Source organism: Pelodiscus sinensis, chromosome 16, assembly GCF_049634645.1.
Source record: "Pelodiscus sinensis isolate JC-2024 chromosome 16, ASM4963464v1, whole genome shotgun sequence".
NCBI classification, from domain to species: domain Eukaryota; kingdom Metazoa; phylum Chordata; order Testudines; family Trionychidae; genus Pelodiscus; species Pelodiscus sinensis.
Genome location: NC_134726.1, coordinates 41486889 through 41505807, shown reverse-complemented (window position 1 = coordinate 41505807; position 18919 = coordinate 41486889). Strand labels below are relative to the sequence as shown.

At 46.4% G+C, this 18919-nt stretch overlaps 1 protein-coding gene across 2 annotated transcripts in view; it reads right to left on the bottom strand.

Annotated features, from left to right (window-relative positions):
- Positions 1-7869: 7869 nt before the first annotated feature.
- The window catches only part of UBE2I (ubiquitin conjugating enzyme E2 I), a 75855-nt gene continuing 64805 nt past the window's right edge, over positions 7870-18919 (bottom strand). For both annotated transcript variants that reach the window (XM_075899981.1, XM_075899980.1), the window contains exon 7: positions 7870-8527. In XM_075899981.1, the coding sequence (XP_075756096.1) occupies positions 8464-8527 (64 nt within the window). In that variant the 3' untranslated portion in view covers positions 7870-8463. The remainder of the gene's footprint in view (positions 8528-18919) is intronic.

Here is an 18919-nt window from a genome sequence, read left to right as displayed (position 1 = left end):
CAGCCCGGGACAGCGAGGGAGGCGGGAGAGAGCGGGTGGGGGAAACTCTCTTCTTTTTTGATCCCAGCGCCTCAGGGTAATCTGATCTCTTTCTTTGTCCTGTGGAGGACTTTGAGACCTGCTGCTCCGGAGGCTGTAAAGCTTTATCACACAATAGCAGTTTCAGGCGCATATCTCTGTCTCTGCGTGCCCGCGGAGTCAATTTAGCGCAGTGAGTGCATTTTTGTGGCACATGCGCTTCTCCTAAGCATCTCACACAGGCTTCATGCCCGTCAGATGCTGGCATGGCTTCCTTGCAGAGAGCGCACCGTTTAAACCCCGGTGACCCAGGCATAATGTCTCGTTCTTGTCTTTTTGTCTTTTTTTTTTTTTTTTTTTTGTACCTAACCAACTATTATTAACCAATTAACTAACTAACTTTCTCTTTCTTTCTTTTTTTTTTTTTTTTTAGTAACGGCTCCTGTCTGAGGAGACAAACGGCGTTCCGCCAGCAACCACGGGCGGCTGAGAGGAACTGACAAGGGAGAGCCGGACCGTTGCAAAGGCGCGAACGCCGCGCGCTGCGCCCGCGCGGTCCGGCTCGGCTACGGCTATAGAAGTTTTCCGACCAGCGGCGCCGGGACGGGACCCGACACCTGGAGTGGAGCACCCACGGGGACCACCTGGAGTGGAGCACCCACGGGGACCACTCGAAGAAGAACAATTACTTTTATCAACAAGGCGGCCATAGATATAACACAAGAGCTTACAGCAGGGGATGAGGAACCACTGACCCTCAGAAAAATCAGTCAAAGGCTGCACACAAATGAGAAGGCAAACCCCCCCCCCCCAAAACCCACACCTGAGAAGAAAGACACTCCCCACATTTCCCTTGCACACCAGAGCCTAGTAGATTGTGTGCTCTGTCCCCATAGGGCAGGCATGTCCAAAGTCCGGCCCGCGGGCCAGTTGCGGCCCGTGTTCCGGTTTAATATGGCCCCACAGGTAATTTGGCAATATCTATCTTTTATGGCCCCCAACGAATCCATATGTATTGAGATGAATACATTGTAAAATCTCAGTTAATGTCAGTTGGTATAAATCAGTTATAAATATATTTGGACACAACATGTATACTTGGTGTTATGTTCCTGTTCATATTTTTTGAACTTAAAAGTTGACAGACAACCTTTATTACCAATAATATGTAATGTACTTTACAATGTTCCTGACATATATTTCAGCTTCTTGGATTTTTTTTTCATCTGGCCTTCAGATATGAAAGGCAGAGTGATTTAACACCTGTTTAGATTTGTCATCCATGTGACGAAATGAAAAGTATGCTGTTTGCAATAAACTTTGCATAAAATAGTTAATTTGCATTTAATTTTAATGGTTTAAAGAATGTCAGGCAAAATGGTCGGCCCTCACGCATGTTCACTTCACCGCTGCTGAAACTGACCACCAGTTCTGACTTACATACAGAATCAACTTAAGAACCCCAAGCGTCCCCAAGTCAGCTGCTGCTGAAACTGATCAGCAGCTGATTCCAGGAAGCCCGGGGCAGAGAAACTCTGCCCCGGGCTTCCTGGAATCAGCTGCTGATCAGTTTCAGCAGCGGCTAAATCAGGAGGCCTGTGGCAGAGCAGCTGGGATGCTGCCGGTTGGTCCTGCAGCGCCGCTCCTCGGCACTACTGGACCAAACCAGCAGCACCCCATCTGCTCTGCCCCAGGCGTCCTGATTCAGCCGCTGCTGAAACTGACCAGCAGCGGCTGAATCAGGACCAGAGCAGCTGGGGTGCTGCTGGGTTGGACCAGTAGCGCCCAGAGCGGCGCTGCAGGACCAACCGGCAGCACCCCAGCTGCTCTGCCACAGGCGTCCGGAGAAAAGCCTAGTCTGCTGGGGCGGGGGGGGGGGGGGGAGTGTATTAGCTGCGCCCCCGCCCCCCACCCCAGCAAACCAGGAAGACACGGGCGGCGGAGCGAGACGCACCGCGGTCCCGCCGCCTGGGTCCTCCGGGGCTTTGCTCCCAGTCTCGGGGAAGCCGGCAGCGGAGCAGCCCAGGCGTGCCTGGGGTGCCCCGCTGCCCGAGCGCCCCCCTCCGCCCCCGCAGCTTTGCAAAGCCACGGGGAAGCCGGCAGCAGAGCAGTCCAGGCACGCCTGGGCTGCCTCGCTGCCCGAGCCACCCCCCCCGCGGCTTTGCAAAGTCGTGGGGAAGCCGGCGGCGGAGCAGCCCAGGCGCGCCTGGGTTGCCCCGCTGCCCGAGCCCCCCTGCGGCGGAGCAGTCCAGGCGCGCCTGGGCTGCCTCGGTGCCCGAGCCCCCCCACAGCTTTGCAAAGCCGTGAGGAAGCCGGCAGCGGAGCAGTCCAGGCACGCCTGGGCTGCCTCACTGCCCGAGTACCCCCCGCGGCTTTGCAAAGCCGTGCGGGGGAGCTCGGGCAGCGGGGCTGCCCCACTGCCAGAGCCACTCCGCGGCTTTGCTCTGTGTCTTCCTGGTCTGCAGACCAGGGAGATGCAGAGAAAGCCCCAGAGTACACGGGCGGCAGAATCGCGAGGTCCCGCAGTCCGTGTACTCTGGGGCAGCCCCGTTCGTAACTGCGGATCCGACGTAAGTCGGGGACTGCCTGTATGACATAGTTGGTGTCTCAGAGTTGGTGGGATAATACGTATGATTCGCATATTGGTATCGAAAGGTGCAGCTTCCTCAGGAAAGATGGGGTGGGGGAAGGAAGACGTGTTCCTTTGTATATTAAAAATGTATACACTTGGACTGAGGGAGGAGGGGCCCAGCACACAGTGTTCCTAAGGTATGCGGCCACTCAGCAGAAATTCAAATGCCACCCAGATGATTAGAGCGCCCATAGCTAGGTTTGTGTTTCTATTGGTTGTGCACATCCACACATGCCTCAGTGCACATAAAAGTTAATCTGCACATGAATGGAAGAAATCTGCACGTGGATGGAAAAGATTAGAACTTGCCCAGCAGCACCTTACATAGCATGGCATGTGCATGCCACTCCCAGGGGTGCTGGAGCTGGTCCCCTCTGGATATTGCTGAGGGAAAACCTTTCGGCCCTTTTGCATGTGGTGAGCAAACACACCTACGTTGAATGGACAAGCACTCAAAGCATATACGTTCTCTTCGATTCAAATTGCCCTCTTTTGTATACATCTAATAGCCCTGAATCTGGCTGGTCAAAATCAACAGCAAACCCACCACTAACCAAAACTTCCCTTACCTTCACAAATACTGTGCAATATACAATACACGGCTATAATCATAGGAATGTTATTCTCATCAAGATCTAACCTGCCATAAAGCATTGCCAGTGCACCTTTAATCTAAATGCACATTCCATACACCTACTCATCCTCGTTGCTATCCAGGTTTCCTGTGTAGGGCTTCATGAAGTATGGCAGTAATGAGTATGCCGGATAGCAATGTGGAGATCTCAACATCCCCTACTGTAATCTTCTGGTCTAGAAAGAAAGTTCCCACTTGCTGCTTTCTGTACAGGCTGGTGTTCCTGAAGATAAGTGCACCACGAACCTTTCCTGACCACCCTGTGTTGATGTCAGTGAAATGTCTGTGGTGATCCACAAGAACCTGCAATACATGGAGAAGCACCCCTTTCCTAATGATGTACTCTGTCACGAGGAGGAACCAATATTATTCATACAGGAGTACCAGCGTTTCACCAAGGAATATAGAATGTTAAAGAGGGATCCAGAACAGTGCTACAGGTTGCTGTTATGCTGGAGACTACAGCTTTCAGATAACTATTAAAACTTGAGTCTGAACCATTTACGGTAAGAGCCAAAACTTCCTCATTCTTGGGATAAACCCTCTGTCATTGTTAAATTCCAGCACACTAAATTGTAATTCATCCTCGATGGTATATTTTTCCAGTTTCAATTAGATGACAATTTTCTTTTACATTTTTGCATAGTGAGTGTGAGACAGCTGTTGCTTCAGTCCAGGTATAGTTGAAACAATGTAACAGTGTTCTGGTGTATCATATTAAGGAACCCAACCAACTACATTGCGGATTTATACCTACATGCCAGAACTCCATTTGTTTTATGAACACATTGCTGTGATCACACAAGAACAGTTGTAACAAATAAGCCTGAGAAATGATACAGGTCAAGGATACTGAAATCCCTATACACAGGGCTTGACAAACTATAGAATCTACTCGCCTGTGGCGAGTAGATTTCACCGCACGCCCCGTTTACCGGTGGCGCATGCACACGCAATGCGTCTCTTGCGCATGCGCAGTGCGGGGTTGGCGAGCGGCTTTCGCCACCATTTGTCAAGCCCTGCCTATACAAAACTAAAAGCAAGCATTATTAGTTTGAACTAATACAAGCAGGCTGCGTCTAGACTGGCATGATTTTGTGCGAATACTTTTAACGGAAAAGTTTTTCCGTTAAAAGTATTTGCGCAAGAGAGTGTCTATACTGGCATGTGCCTTTGTGCAAAAGATTTGCTTTTGCGCAAAAGCATCCGTGCTGGTGTAGATGCTCTCTTGCGCAAGAAAGCTCCGATGGCCATTTTAGCCATCAGGCTTTCTTGCGCAAGAAATTAACTTGGCTGTCTACACTGGCCCTCTTGCGCAAGAGGGCTTATCCCTGAGTGGGAGCGTCGGAGTATTTGCGCAAGAACCACTGATTTTGTACAGTGCAAAGTCAGTGTTCTTGTGCAAATACTCGTGGCCAGTGTAGACAGACAGCAAGATTTTGCACAAAATCTTGCCAGTCTAGACGCAGCCGCAGTCAGAACAGTCCTTGCATCTACAGTTTCTGCTTCATGACCAACCACCCACTAGTTTTATTTTAAAGAGAAAAGCAAGTCAAACTTGTAATTTTGATACAGTAACTTTTATAGGTGGAAAAGTGATTGTGTGTAATTTGCTCCTGCAGAAAACTCTTACCCCAATTCTCTATCCCTTTGTGCAGTATTTACAAGAAATCTAATTTGTGGAGTCATATAAATGTTTGCAAACATTAGAAATATCTGGGTTTTGCATTTAACAAACCCTTGCATGACATAATAAAGCTATACAACCTCCCCCCTTTGTGCTAAAATACTTAAGTTTTTGAAGATTTATCTGCCATCATGACAGTTGTGACATTTACTTACCATAAAACGGTATCTACTTAATATCTGTGAAACTTCAGATTTCCTGAATTTATCAATATTTTTTTTCAGCAACTGCTTGTAATGGCTGAAGCGCAAAATATGAAACTGACAGATTCTCCAATTGGAAGGCAGTCTTAATACATTTCCTGGAAAAGATGGCTGCATATCACTCCTTTTTCACCATGTGTCTACCCAACAGAGGATGCAAGAATAAGGAACTGCATGCACAGAAGAAAATTAAACAGCATGTTATAGAACACCATTAGTCAATGGAATCCCCCTCAGTCACCTATTCCCTCCCACCCCCAACATTCTACAGTGAAGAATGGTTTTTCATTTAAATTTAAACAGTATCAAGTTCAGTAGTTTTGTATGTATTATTTTAAATGTATTCCAAGTCACATTTATTAAGGTCAACTATCAGGTACAAAAATTTTACCATTGGTCTTACCATTTCACAGAAATATGACCATATTGACATCTGAAAGATTCATCCATTTTCATATGCATGTTTAATCATTACTCAATATATCATTAGATTTAGATCAGTAATTACAAAAAGAGTTTATAGAAAACAGCCTATCAGTATAAAATCCAGCTCGCTTGTGCATCTGATTTGCTTTGTATTAAAACCACCCCCATCCCCCCCAAATGAGGAACATGCTAACTATATAATCACCTGCTAAACTAGGCACTCTTGCCTAAACAGGATACTATAGTTTCACGTTTGATTTCTCTAACTAAATTTATCAGTTAATTCAATCAACCTTTAAAAGAGGAAAAGTTAAATATTTTCCTAACATTTATTTATTTCCTTAATAAAGAAGCTTGTGATGCAGAGGTTCTTGTACATCTGGAACATAACTTTCTGGAAACACAAGAAGCAGATTAATTACAATTTTAAAAAAACAAACCAAAAGCTCCCGATCTCTGTGTTACCAAAACCCAAATTTGTTTTATTAGTGGCATTTAAACTACTTAATAGTAATTTGATCCACAAGGACAGTGAAATTAGACTTTTTTTGGCATTAGTCTTCTCATGCAGCAGCAGAATCCTCTTTCAGTTTCCAGCACTATAAAAGGTGATAAAAATAAGCAAGGTTTCCTCCACCACAGTTTGCCATGAAAACATTTTCATTTATTTTTTACCATCCTTCTGAAGGTCCTTGAGTAAAAGTAGAGATCAGAGAACTCCTCCTAAATAGTAAGAGCTGGGAGCACCACATTTGGTATGCAGCTTCCTCAACTTAAAGCAAGTTCAGGGTTTGGTTGTGCCAGGACAATGGGATGTGCCTGGAATGCAACTGTTTCTCATCAAATGAGGAGGGAGAGATGTGACAGCAGAGACAGCTATACCTCTGAATGACCACCGGGGCCAGCAAGCACCCCAGCTCCAGGAACCCCAGATCTCCCCTGGAGCCAGCACTCCCTCCTACCTCAGGGAAGAGCCCGAAGGGGCCCCCATGCCGTCCTGAGCCCTTCCACACCTCTCAACCCCCTGCCCTAACTCCTGCACCCCACAACACCTCCATGCCCTGAAGGACCTGGATAATGCCAGGTAAATCTTCTAGTATTTTCTATGTTACTCTCATACCTTAGTAGGGATTTTCCTCTAAGTAAGCTACCCTCCCATTTTTTGGTAAACTATCACTAGAAATCCCTCCCCCATTAAAGTTACTAGGAGTTTTGCCAAGGATTTCAGTGGATCAGGATTTCACACTGGTTTTGACAAACTAGATCAGGGACTTTAGGCAGTAGCACACCCCCTCCAACAAAAAGTGGAGAGAAGTCTCAACTTAAGATTTTCTACTTTGTCTCTTGGTTCAAAGGCTGCTTCCCAATTAGCTATCATAAGGGGGAAAACCATGGCAAGATTTGAGGGAAGTCTAGTAGCAGTATGGGGGATCAAATGAGCGATGAAGTGATGCAGTCTCAGATTCCAGGGAACATTTCCATACTTTGAAGGCAACCACCATAATCAGACAGCACCCAGCCTTAAGTCTGACTTAATAAACGTTGATAAGGTCATTTTTTTTAAACCTAGAGAAATGCTGTTACATTTCAGAGTTGTGGGCAGGGAGAGTAAGGAGGGAAAGGTCTTGCGTATTTAAATTCCTCCCTTCATATGGTTAACTGTGGCTTTTTGCATTTCACAGACAAGAACTCTGCTCTTTCCCTAAACAGTAGATACATGGACTTTCACAAGGCAATAGTATTTTTTAAAGCAAAATAATTTAATATTTAAATACTGCAGATCACGTGCACTCCCGCTAAGATAACATTTTTTACATGGCATACACCCTTCTTTGGGGTATGGGTATCATGCATCATAGTATATTCCTGAGGTTCAACAAGTTTTGAATTGTGACCTAGTCAGTTTAAATTGGTTACCCTAAAATACCACATCAATAATGCTTCTTGTCACTGGCCTATTGATAAATGTGTAGTCTAGCCACAATATTGTCTAGCAGCACCACTGTAAACATCAGCTTTGGTAACAGCCAATGTGCTACTCAGAGTTGATTTTCCTTTAAAAAAAAATCTGAAAAACTGACAGTTTTCCAAATCTGAGTGACTCTCATTCAAGAGTAAAGAGTTAGAGATGGATCACCTCTACAATGAAACAGGAATACATGATTAGAAGCCTGTATCAAAAGGATTGTTGAATTTTATTTGCTGAGAATATTTACCTGGAAGGCTTTTCTTCTTTTAGTAATTCCAATGAAGATAATGAAACAAAAACCTTTATATAAACAGTTTATTTACTCTAAACAGCAACACAGACAAAACGCCATATAAACACAAAAGGAAGTGATGCAGAATCAAGATGCTGGCTGACTTTGGATCTCTGAGGCTCTTAAGCAATAATAACCTAGTTTCTGAAAGATAGAAAAACAAATTAAGGGGAGGGAAGGGGGTGGAGGGTATGATTTTTTCATACAGCCAGCTAGAGTCTAAATATAGTTCTAAACATTTTAAAGCATGCCTGCATCAGATAGCAAAGTAACTAGAGATACTAGTGAATTTATAGAAGTATAAAAGTTTATAATTTTACAGCAGTTGAAATACTGACATCAATATTAAAATAAAAGCAAGTTTTACATAACAATCAAAAATACAAAAGACTGAAGGAAGAGACCCTGTATGAAAAAACTGGGGGCTATTCAGCGAATTTAGAACTGTATACAAGTGGCGAATATGGAAAATGGCACACATACAACCCCCTCCCCTAAGTGAATATTAATTGTACATAGCAACATTAGATTTTGCAAAAATTTTGTAAACAAGTTCTTGCCAAACCAATCCCTTCCTTTTTAAGATGCTGTATGACAGGTGCTTATGATGGCGCAAACTTCTTGGCTTGTGCTCGAACCCTCTTTTCATATTCCACTCTGTTTTGGCTGGATATAAAAAAATAAAGGTCATTAGATGTTTCAGACATCAATTATATCAAGCTGCACAATCAGCAGTTTAGTCTCATCCAGAGAAGACCCTCAAAACTACTCCCTAAGGTAAGAGAGCTTCAGCAGAGATGAAGTATCTTACATACTCATGACAGCAGGAAAACCCATGAGTGAACTAACCAAAGGAGGAAACCGCTCACAGTCCAAACACTGCTCATTTAATTAATGAAAGGATCATTTGCACTACAGGACCCATTTTGTGTGGAAAAAAGTGACTGAAGAGTCTGACAGCCCATATAAGACAGGGCATGCTATATATGTCCAGAAGGGTTTACTGCAGGAAATAGGAAGATTGGATCTCAGCAATATAATCATTTTGGGGGAAAGAGACGTTTACAGAGTTACTGTGTTATGTTTGCCACCTAGTAGATGTCTGGCCTAAACATTTCTTAACTAATAGATTAAAAATACCAAGACATTTTTATTAAGTTCTCTTCACAAAGTAATGAGAGAGAAAATGCAAACGAGATAGTATCATGTTACTTGACCCATCTGTGTGAATAGTATCTAAGGGTGTAAAATCCTCTTTAACCAGTCATACATATTGTTTAATTGGTTAACCGACTGGGGAAGGGGGGACACTAGAGCAGTCGCTGCCTGTGGGGCACCTGTGCCCACCATGGACAGAGGCTGCTCTGGACACAGGCCCCCTGAGAGGCGGAGCAGCCTTCAGTTAACTGGGACCAGTAAGCACCACCCATTAAGAGTATGGCTTACCAGTTAACCTTTCACATTTGTAGTAATATCCTGGGACCAACATGTTTCCTACTACACTGCAAACTTAAGTAATGCCATTTCTTCTAAAGTAGTGGTCCCCAACACTTTGTGTGCGCCCGCCCGGTCATTTGTGTGCCGGAGCCGGCCCGGGGCGCATGGTAAGCGCCGCCCCGGGAGCGCCGCGAATTGACCGCTCGTGCCCCGGGCGCGCGGCGCTTGGGGGGAGGGGGGCGCCGGCCCCAGGCGTGCGGCGCTTAGTAGGAGCGCCGGCCCGGGCGTGCAGGCGCTTGGGGGGAGGGGGGCGCCGGCCCCGGGCGCGCGGCGCTTGGGGGATGGGGGCGCCGGCCCCGGGCGTGCGGCGCTTAGTAGGAGCGCCGGCCCGGGCGTGCAGGCGCTTGGGGGAAAGGGGGCGCCGGCCCCAGGCGCGCGGCGCTTGGAGGGAGGGGGGCGCCAGCCCCAGGCGTGCAGGCGCTTGGGGGGAGGGGGGCGCCGGCCCCAGGCGCGCGGCGCTTGGAGGGAGGGAGGTGCTGGCCCTGGGCGCCCGGTGCTTAGGAGGAGCGCCGGCCCGGGCTTGCGGTGCTTGGGGGAGGAGGGGGTGCCGGCCCCAGGCGTGCGGCATTTGGAGGGGGCGTTGGCCCCCGGCGCTTGCGGGGGGGGGGGGGCCGGTCCCAGGAGCACGGCGCTTGCGGGGGGGCGCCCCCGAGCACGCGGCTATTGGGGGGGCCATCCGCCCCCGGGCGTGCATGTGTCCCCGCCCCCTGGCGCCCGGCAGGCGAACGGCCACGCCCCCTGGCGCCCGGCAGCCTCTAAAGGTTGGGTACCACTGTTCTAAAGTGTCTCTTACACATGTTCTATCACCACAGAAGACTCCTCAATCTCACTGAAGAATTGGTAAATTACAGTGTATCAACATCCCACTTTTCCCACTCTAAAAATCAGGCAAGAGAAGATGTTGGGCTTAGGGCAGGGGTGAGCAAAAGGGCCTCCGCGGGCTGGATCTGGCCTGCGGAGGCCCTGACGCTCCCCCACCCCCAGGCCAGTTCGAGCCTGGGGGCGGGGGAAGCGCACAAAGTTTCTGCCACCCTGCTAGGAGCACATGGCACTTTTCTAAGTGCCTCATGCTCCTTGCAGGGTGGGGGTAGGGCGGAGGAAAGTTCCCGTGCTCCTCTCGCTTCCAGGCCAATCAGGGCTTAGGGGCGGGGGAGTGCGTGAAGTCTCCTCCCGCCTTGCCAGGAGCGCACAGCACTTTAAAGTGCTACATGCTCCTGGCAGGGCAGAGGAACTTCATGCAGTTCCCTTGCCCCCAAGCCCTAATTGGCCTGCGGGTAGGGGAGCATGCAAAGCCTCTTCCCGCCCTACCAGGGGCATAGGTGCTTAGCGGGAAGGGGGGGGGGGCAAAGGGGCTCTCCCACCCCCAGACCAATCATGGTCTGGGGGTGGAGAAGTCCAGAAGCATCCTGGCCCTGCCCCTCCCATTGCAGCCCGGGCCACTTCCAAAATGTTTGAAGTGGCCTCCGGCCAAAAATTATTGCCTGGCTTAGGACCTGTGTATAGGCGTGCAGTTTAACTTATTATTCTATATCTAAAAGGAGGAAAAAGACAAGATAATTCTAGGAACTGATAGTTTACAACACAGCTAATACTGCAGAACAGGCCAGCAGCAAAACAGCGCACAGCAGAAATCTAATAAAAGCACTAGTACCTGAAAAATGTATTCTTGAGCAGGGACATTTAACAGTTCATATAAGACGACTCCTATTTATGGGCAACGTCTTCCCATACATTTGGGCACCAGATCGAATTGCAGCTGCATGTGACCTTTTGCTTTGGTGATGGTTTCTCTCACTAATTATTCATTAACAACAACCTATAGACCCAGAAAAATCAGAGACTGATTCACAGAAACATCACAATTCTATTAATTTGGATGCTGGGGGATTTTTTTATTGCTGGGCTTTAGTTTGTAAATCTAGACTCTTACATTTATCTTAGCTATTCTTAGATTCCTGTTACCTAAAAATTCCTCAAGATGTAGAGGTTAGTTCACAAGTCTTTCACTTGGAGTGAACTTAAACCTAAAAATGAGACTCCCAAAAAAAACCTAGTCTATTAATGAACTGTTTTTCCTTCTATAGCGACACTAGCGATCTTAAAATGTGTTTAAGTAAACGTGTAACCACAGAATTAACATGTAGGCCGGCAGTCAGCTTTTAAGCCAGCTCCCCGTGCATACTGACAGACTGCATATAACCATGAACATTAACCAATGAGCCCAGGTTAATCGGTTACCCATATACCCGGTTACACTTTCATATCCCTAAGTGGCATATCTGTAATTTTTCTTTACATTAATGTTTTAGAAAATAAAGTCCATAGTACTGAAAGGACATCCTGTATTATCACGTCCTGTCCTTTACTCTCACAGGAAATCATGTTATATAATCCCATTCATAAGCTTATCAGGCTGTATGTTAAACAGAGTTATATATCTTGACTCCAGTTAGGAGGCAGTTACAGAACCTCACTTCTCTAATGATTAAAAACCAACTTCTAGCCTGAGTTTATTCATGACCAGTTGATATCCATTTGCTCTTGTATCAACACTATCCTTTTACTTCAACAGCTCTTCCTTCCTCCATGTATTAATAGAGATCAAACCACCTCCATCTTGCAAGGCTGAACAAGCCAAATGTTTAGCCTACTATCCTCAGACAGGCTCTCCAGTCCCCTGACCATCAGCCCTTTTCAGCACCAGTTTGGATTTGAATTCATCTTTCTCCAACACAGGTAACCAGAACTTTGCGGAGTATTCCAGATAAGGTTTTGCCAGTGCCTTATATGTTGGCATTAATTCTTCCATCTCTCTACTGTAAATACCTTGATTAATACAAATGAGTTCCTAGGATGTCTTTCACAGATACATCATACTGGTGTCTCACAGTCATCCTCTGATCCACTAATGTCTCCAAAGTATCTAATGTCATTGTGTATATTATGCCTCTTCTCCTATGAAGGGTAGATGTATTTTAACATAGAGTTGTAAAGTCCTCCTTCAACCAGACACAGATTGTAATTCCATTAGAACTCATCAAAAGTACCTGTGTGGTTTAGTACAGCTCACATTCAGTTTTTTTGGTGATAGCCACCACTGCTGCTATCATTTGAGAGTTCAATATTGGTAATGAGAGTGCTCAAGCGGATCAGTTCAAAAATCATATCCCTGATTTGTCCTTAGATTTTCATTTAAAAACCACACAAAAAATTCTTATCCCCCCTGCAAACAATCTGCTCTTGCTCCATGCTAAAAAAGCAACCATGGACACTAGCTGCCTCACATCCCTTCACCTTTAAATTCACTGAATGTACGTCTACAACCAGTGCCTCCAATTCCTTTCTGCCAGCTAGATCTGGCTTCTGGACTCCTCACCTGTGCGGCCAGTCAGGAAAGATTCAAATGCTACCCAGTGGGGTTTTTTTGTATCTACTGGCAGTTATTCCACACGTGGATGGAAGAAATTAGAGCAGGAGAAGGGAGCCTATAACCCACGGACTAGATCTAGCCCACAAGGCTCAGAGGCTTTCCCCCAAAGCAGCATGCTCTGGTGCTACTGGGTGGCAGCAGGGGGTAGGCAAGCAGCCTGTGGGCTCTGTCCAGCAGGGGGAAGGGAGGAAGCAGCTCTGCAGGGAGTGCTACCCTGCAGCATGCAGAGCCACATGAAGACACCTGCGCCAGGTGCACCTCCTCCCCAAGCTGCACCAGGTAGATGCCCCAATCCCCTGCCCCCTCCCACAAGACTCCGCACCCTGATCCCAGCCCGCTTCCCATTTTTGAACCCCTCATTTTTGGACCCACCTCAGAGCTTGGGGGCCCCACAAAATCTATTAGTCTCAGCCTGCCCCCAAAGAGTTAATCCGCCCCTGGAGTTAAACTTCCCCATGCCCCCTCCCTGCTCTTCTCCCCTCCGGTAGAACTGGATCTTGAGGAGAATGTCTTCTTCCTGTTTCTCAGTTGGGGTTCACATCTGTGAGGGGTCTTCCTCCTTGCTTGAGGGCCAGGTTAGTGAATGGGTTTTTGGTGAGCTTTTTGTGTGCCTCTCACTTGTGTGTGGCTCCCACTGATTTTTCTGTGGGTCAGTAGCCCCCAAACCAAAAAAGGTTCCTCATCCCAGGATTAGCGGGAACATTCACTTCCACTACATTCATGATGTTCTCAGAGTATCTAATGAGGTTCTCTCAACTAATTTTCTTCCCAGGACCAATACTCCATCCTCAACCTTTCTTTGAAACTACAGTACCACTCCCTTCCTCCCACTCACTCATGTCCATAAGCTGGATGTCATTTTTTGGCACCATCCTCTTTACAGGCCTTCATATCCAGACCGTTCCCAAAGAATGGCACCTTTCCTTTCATATAGTCTCCAACGTCTGGACTTTTCCATTCCGACTGTCAAAGCTCCCATTTATACTATTGTCTCTTCTCTAGTCTATTACTGAGACTGATCTCATAAAGCCCATTCAAGACTCTGCTGCCAAAATGATTTTCCTTCAAGATTCCCTCTTCCCCCTCAAGTCCTTCCCTGGGTTCGACTTTTCACCAGATTCACTGATTCTTAGACCAGAAAGAACCATTGTGATCATCTAGACCCCCTGTGTACTAAACAAGACTTCCCCAAATCTTTGAGAAAAAGATCTAATCTTGATGTTAAAATGGTCAGTGATGGAGAATACACCAACACACTTGGTAAACTGTTCCCGTAGTTAATTACTGTCATTCAGAATGTACACTTCAATTCCAGTCATTGAATTATGTTGTATCCTTCTCTGCCAGACAGAAAAGACTGCTATTAAATACTTGTTCCCCAGACCAATCAAATTGCCCTTTAACCTCCTCTGTTAAGCTAAATAGATCAAGCTCACTGAGTCTACCAGAAAAGCATGTTACCCCATCCTTTAATCATTCTTATGGCTCTTCTCTGAACCCTCTCCAATTTATCCACATCCTTCCTAAATTGTGCAAAGAACTGGTCACAGTGCTGCAGCACCAAATGCAAAGACAAAATAACTTCTCTGTTCTACTTGAGATTTCTGTGTTTATGCCTCTTTAGGATCGCATTAGCTCTTTTGGCCACAGCATCACATTGGGAGCCAATATTGAGATGACTAAATTAATATTAATTAGAGCAGGACCTAGAATTAAGAATGTAAAATCCCTTTTAATCTGTTAATTGCTTAAATGTGATCCTGCAGGTAGGGGGCCACTTGGGCTGGGCCAGTCACGGGTGGGCAGGCAGGGAGCTGCTCCAGCCCAGATGGGCTGTCGCTTAACTAGTGACATTCCTATCTAGAACTGATCCCTCTGGGACTCTCCATGATTCCCCATTTACAGTTACATTTTGGGACCTGTCCATTCGTTTTTAATACATTGAATATGCGGCATGTTAACATTACATTGTGCCAACTTTTTAATTCAAAATGATAATTAAAATGACAGAATCCCAGGGCTGGAAGAGCCCTCGGGAGGTCATCAAGTCCAGACCCTGCCCAAAGCAGGACCAATCCCAAGTAAAATAGTGATAGAAATGTAGCCATGTTAGTCTGGTGTAGCTGAAACAAAATACAGGACTATGTAGCACTTCAAAGACTAACAAGATGGTTTATTAGATGATGAGCTTTCGTGGGCCAGACCCACTTTCTCAGATCAAATAGTGGAAGAAAATAGTCACAACCATATATGCCAAAGGATACAATTTTTTTAATTGTATCACAGACATTTACCTTCCTTCCCCTTCCCCTCCCCCCCCCCCCCCGCATCCCCCTTCTGTTCTGAAATGTGATTTGTCCTTTTCATATGTGTTCATTTTTTTGTGTGTTCATAGACAGATTAGAGGATTGGGCCAAAAGAAATCTGATGAGGTTCCACAAGGAGAAGTGCAGAGTCTTGCACTTGGGACGAAGAATCCCAAGCATAGTTACAGGCTGGGGACCAAATGGCTAAGTAGCAGTTCTGCAGAAAAGGACCTGGGGGTTACGGTGGATGAGAAGCTGGATAGGAGACAACAGTGTGTCCTTGTAGCCAAGAAGGCTAATGTCATATTAGGGTGCATTAGGAGGAACACTGCTAGCAGATCTAGAGAAGCGATTATTCTTCGGCTCTGATGAGGCCACATCTGGAGTATTGTGTCCAGTTCTGGGCCCCCCCACTATAGAAAGGACGTGGATGCATTGGAGAGGGTCCAGCGGAGGGTAACCAAAATGATTAGGGGGCTGGAGCACATGACCTATGAGGAGAGACTGAGGGATTTGGGTTTGTTTGGTCTGCAGAAGAGAAGAGTGAAGGGGGATTTGATAGCAGCCTTCAACTTCCTGAAGGGAGGTTCCAAAGAGGACGGAGAAAGGCTGTTCACAGTAGTGACGGATGGCAGAACAAGGAGCAATGGTCTCAAGTTACAATGAGAGAGGTCCAGGTTGGATATTAGGAAAAACTATTTCACTAGGAGGGTGATGAAGCACTGGAATGGGTTACCTGGGAGGAGGGGGTGGAATCTCCATCCCTAGAGGTTTTTAAGTCTCGGCTTGACAAAGCCTTGGCTGGGTTGATTTAGTTGGGAATGGTCCTTGGGCAGGGGGCTGGACTTGATGACCTCCTGAGGCTACAAGGGCATATCCAACTTCTCATCCACTGTAATCCCCAAGTCCTTTGCTGCTGAACTGCTGTATAGCCAGCGGGTCCCCAGCCTGCATTACTGCTTGGGATTCTTCTGTCCCAACCGCAGAACTCTGCACTTCTTGTTGAACCTCATCAGATTTCTTTTGGCCCAATCCTCTAATTTGTCTGGGTCACTCTGGACCCAATCCCTACCTTTCATCGTATCTACCTCCCCCCCAGCTTAGTGTCATCCACAAACTTGCTGAGGGTGCAATCCATCCCCTCATCTAGATCATTAATAAAGATGTTGAACAAAACTGGCCCTTGAACTGATCCTTTGGACACCCTGCTTGAAACCGACTGCCAACCAGACATTGAGCCACTGATCACTACCCATTGAGCCCAACAATCTAGCCAGTTTTCTCTCTACCTTACAGTTCATTTATCCAATCCAGACTTCCTTAACTTGCTGGCAAGAATTATGTAAACATCTTATAGAAGTTTAAATGTATCATGATAGCACTATTACCTTTATCAAACAATCTTGTAATATCAAAAAATTGTTCAAGGGATATAAGGTACCATAAAATTCATGTGTATCTGCATTAATTACATTACACGCCTTTATTTCTTTATTAAATGTATCCCTGTATCGGCTGCTCCCTTACCTTTCCCAGAATTGAGGTCAGTCTGACATCCCTATAGTTTTCCAGGGAAGCCTTCCCTTTTTAAATATGGAGCACATTAGTTTTCTTCAGTTTTTCTGGAACTTCCCTAATTCACCACAACTTATTGAAAAACAACATTAACAGTCCAGCAATCCAGCAGACACCTCAACCTTTTAAAACTATCCCATGCATGTTAGCTGAACCTGCTAATTTAAAGTCAAACTGTATCTAAAACAGCCCACAGCAGGATAGGATCAGCAGCAGGGGGTCCGTGCTATCTCCCGCACTTAGTAGCAGCGGTATAAGTGGAGCAAGGCAACCCCAGCTGTTTTGCTCTATCAGTCACGCTGCTCAAGAGGAGGGACCGCCCAACATTCCCCAGCAGGAATGGAATAGGGACGTAGTACTATATTCGATGAACTGATTAGCAAAAGCTTATAGGTTAATTCTAGAGACCACACACATTTCCCCATGCCCATTCCTTGCCAGTAAATTTTTTAGCAGGCTGGCCAGCAGCCAGGTTCAGACCCGGCTTGCACTGGGTCCTGGACCTACCCCAACTGCAGCTCTGCATTTAAAGTGTATTAGAAGCCAGGCAGGCAGCCCAGTTCAGTTCTGGCTCATGCTGGATCCAGGATCTCAGACCCTCTCCCTCCCAGACATAGGCTGCCCGGGCACGATAGAATACCCAACTAATCGATAAGAATTCATGAGGTTAATCCACTTTTGCCAACTTGAGCTTTTGCGAACAGGGGAGCTAACGGAGTTTCGAGAGGGAGTTCTCCAGGTGAAGGAGAAGCAAATACGGGACTTGAAGTGAGAGCGAGAGAGAGTGTGAGAGTGAGAGGTTACTTGCTAGTTGCCTGAAAGAAACTGTGTGCTGAGCTTGTGTTTGGCTGTCTGTCTGGAGATTCAAGTTCTCATTGATTTGTTTGAAGGGTTGTGTGCTGTGGCCGGCAGTTGGAAGTTGTGAGCTTCTTAATGAGGATTTGGAATCTAAAACCCTCTGTTCATTGGTTGACCCTTAGCCAGGGGCAAGGCTATCAGGAAGGCCAGGGCTTTATAAAGCCTGTGACTAAGTGACCAGAGAGCTTTGCGAACAGGGAGTTTCAAGAGGGAGTTCTAAAGGGGAGTTGGAATGCGATGAGGTACTTTTGCGATTCTTTAAAACTTTTAAACTAAACTAAAACCAAAAAACTTCCTGATTTAAATAAAAAGCCAATCAATAATGTAAGTAGCTGTAGGAGAGAATGCAGGCAGAAGCCCAGCAGCAGAGCAGGGACTATCTTGTGTATTGCAAAAGCTTCAGCGGGTAGTCGAGTTAGTCTTTAAAGTGCTGCCAGACTATTCGTTGTTTAAGTTTATCCTGTACAGACTAACAAAACATGTAGATGGTATCACGAGCTTTCATGGGCACATTGCAGTCAATGTAGCATGTATAATTACCTGCCCTATGGACGGGTGGCATATGCATGCATTTGGTGCAAGGAGCTCCTGGCCCTCAGAGACCGTGTACGAGCTTTGGAGGGTAGGGTGGCTAAATTGGAGGAGCTAAGGGAGGCTGAGAGGTACATAGATAAGACTTTCTGGGACACTGTAAAACTGTCCCACTTCCAGCCAAACAGCCCTTGTGATGTTAAGGAGGAAGAAAAGCTCAGGGAGGAGAACATTCAACTGGAGCGGAGGGAAACGATCCCATAGTTGTGACCCTCATTCCAGAGGATTAAACTCTTGCACTGAGAATACATCTCCGGGGGAGGGAACTCCAATTATTAGGAAAAGGTAGGTGTTAGTAATGGAGGATTTGATCATTAGAAAAACAGATAGCTGGGTTTGTGATAATCGGGAGAACCATACGGTGACTTGCCTGCCTGGTGCAAAGGTTGCGGATCTCTCGAGACATCTAGATAAATTTGTGTGTAGAGCTGGGGAGGAGCTGGTCGTCGTGGTACATGTAGGTACCAATGACATGGGAAAGGGTTGGGGATAGGTTCTAGAGTAGTGGTCTCCAACCTTTTTACACCCAAGATCGCTTTTTAAATGACAGACCAAGCCAAGATCTACTACCCCGCCCCTTCCTTGAAGCCCCGCCCTCTCTATTCTCCTCCTCTCCATCACTTGCTATCCCCAATCCTTATACTGCTACTTTAAAAAAAAATTCCCACCATTCCTCGCAGCTACTCACCTGTGCTGTTGCTCGGTGAGTAGCTGCTCCTCAAATGAGGAAATCTAATGTAAATGTACTGCGCAGGTGCGCAGTTCAGAGAGGGCTCAAGAGCTACTCTTAGAGCCTCTGAG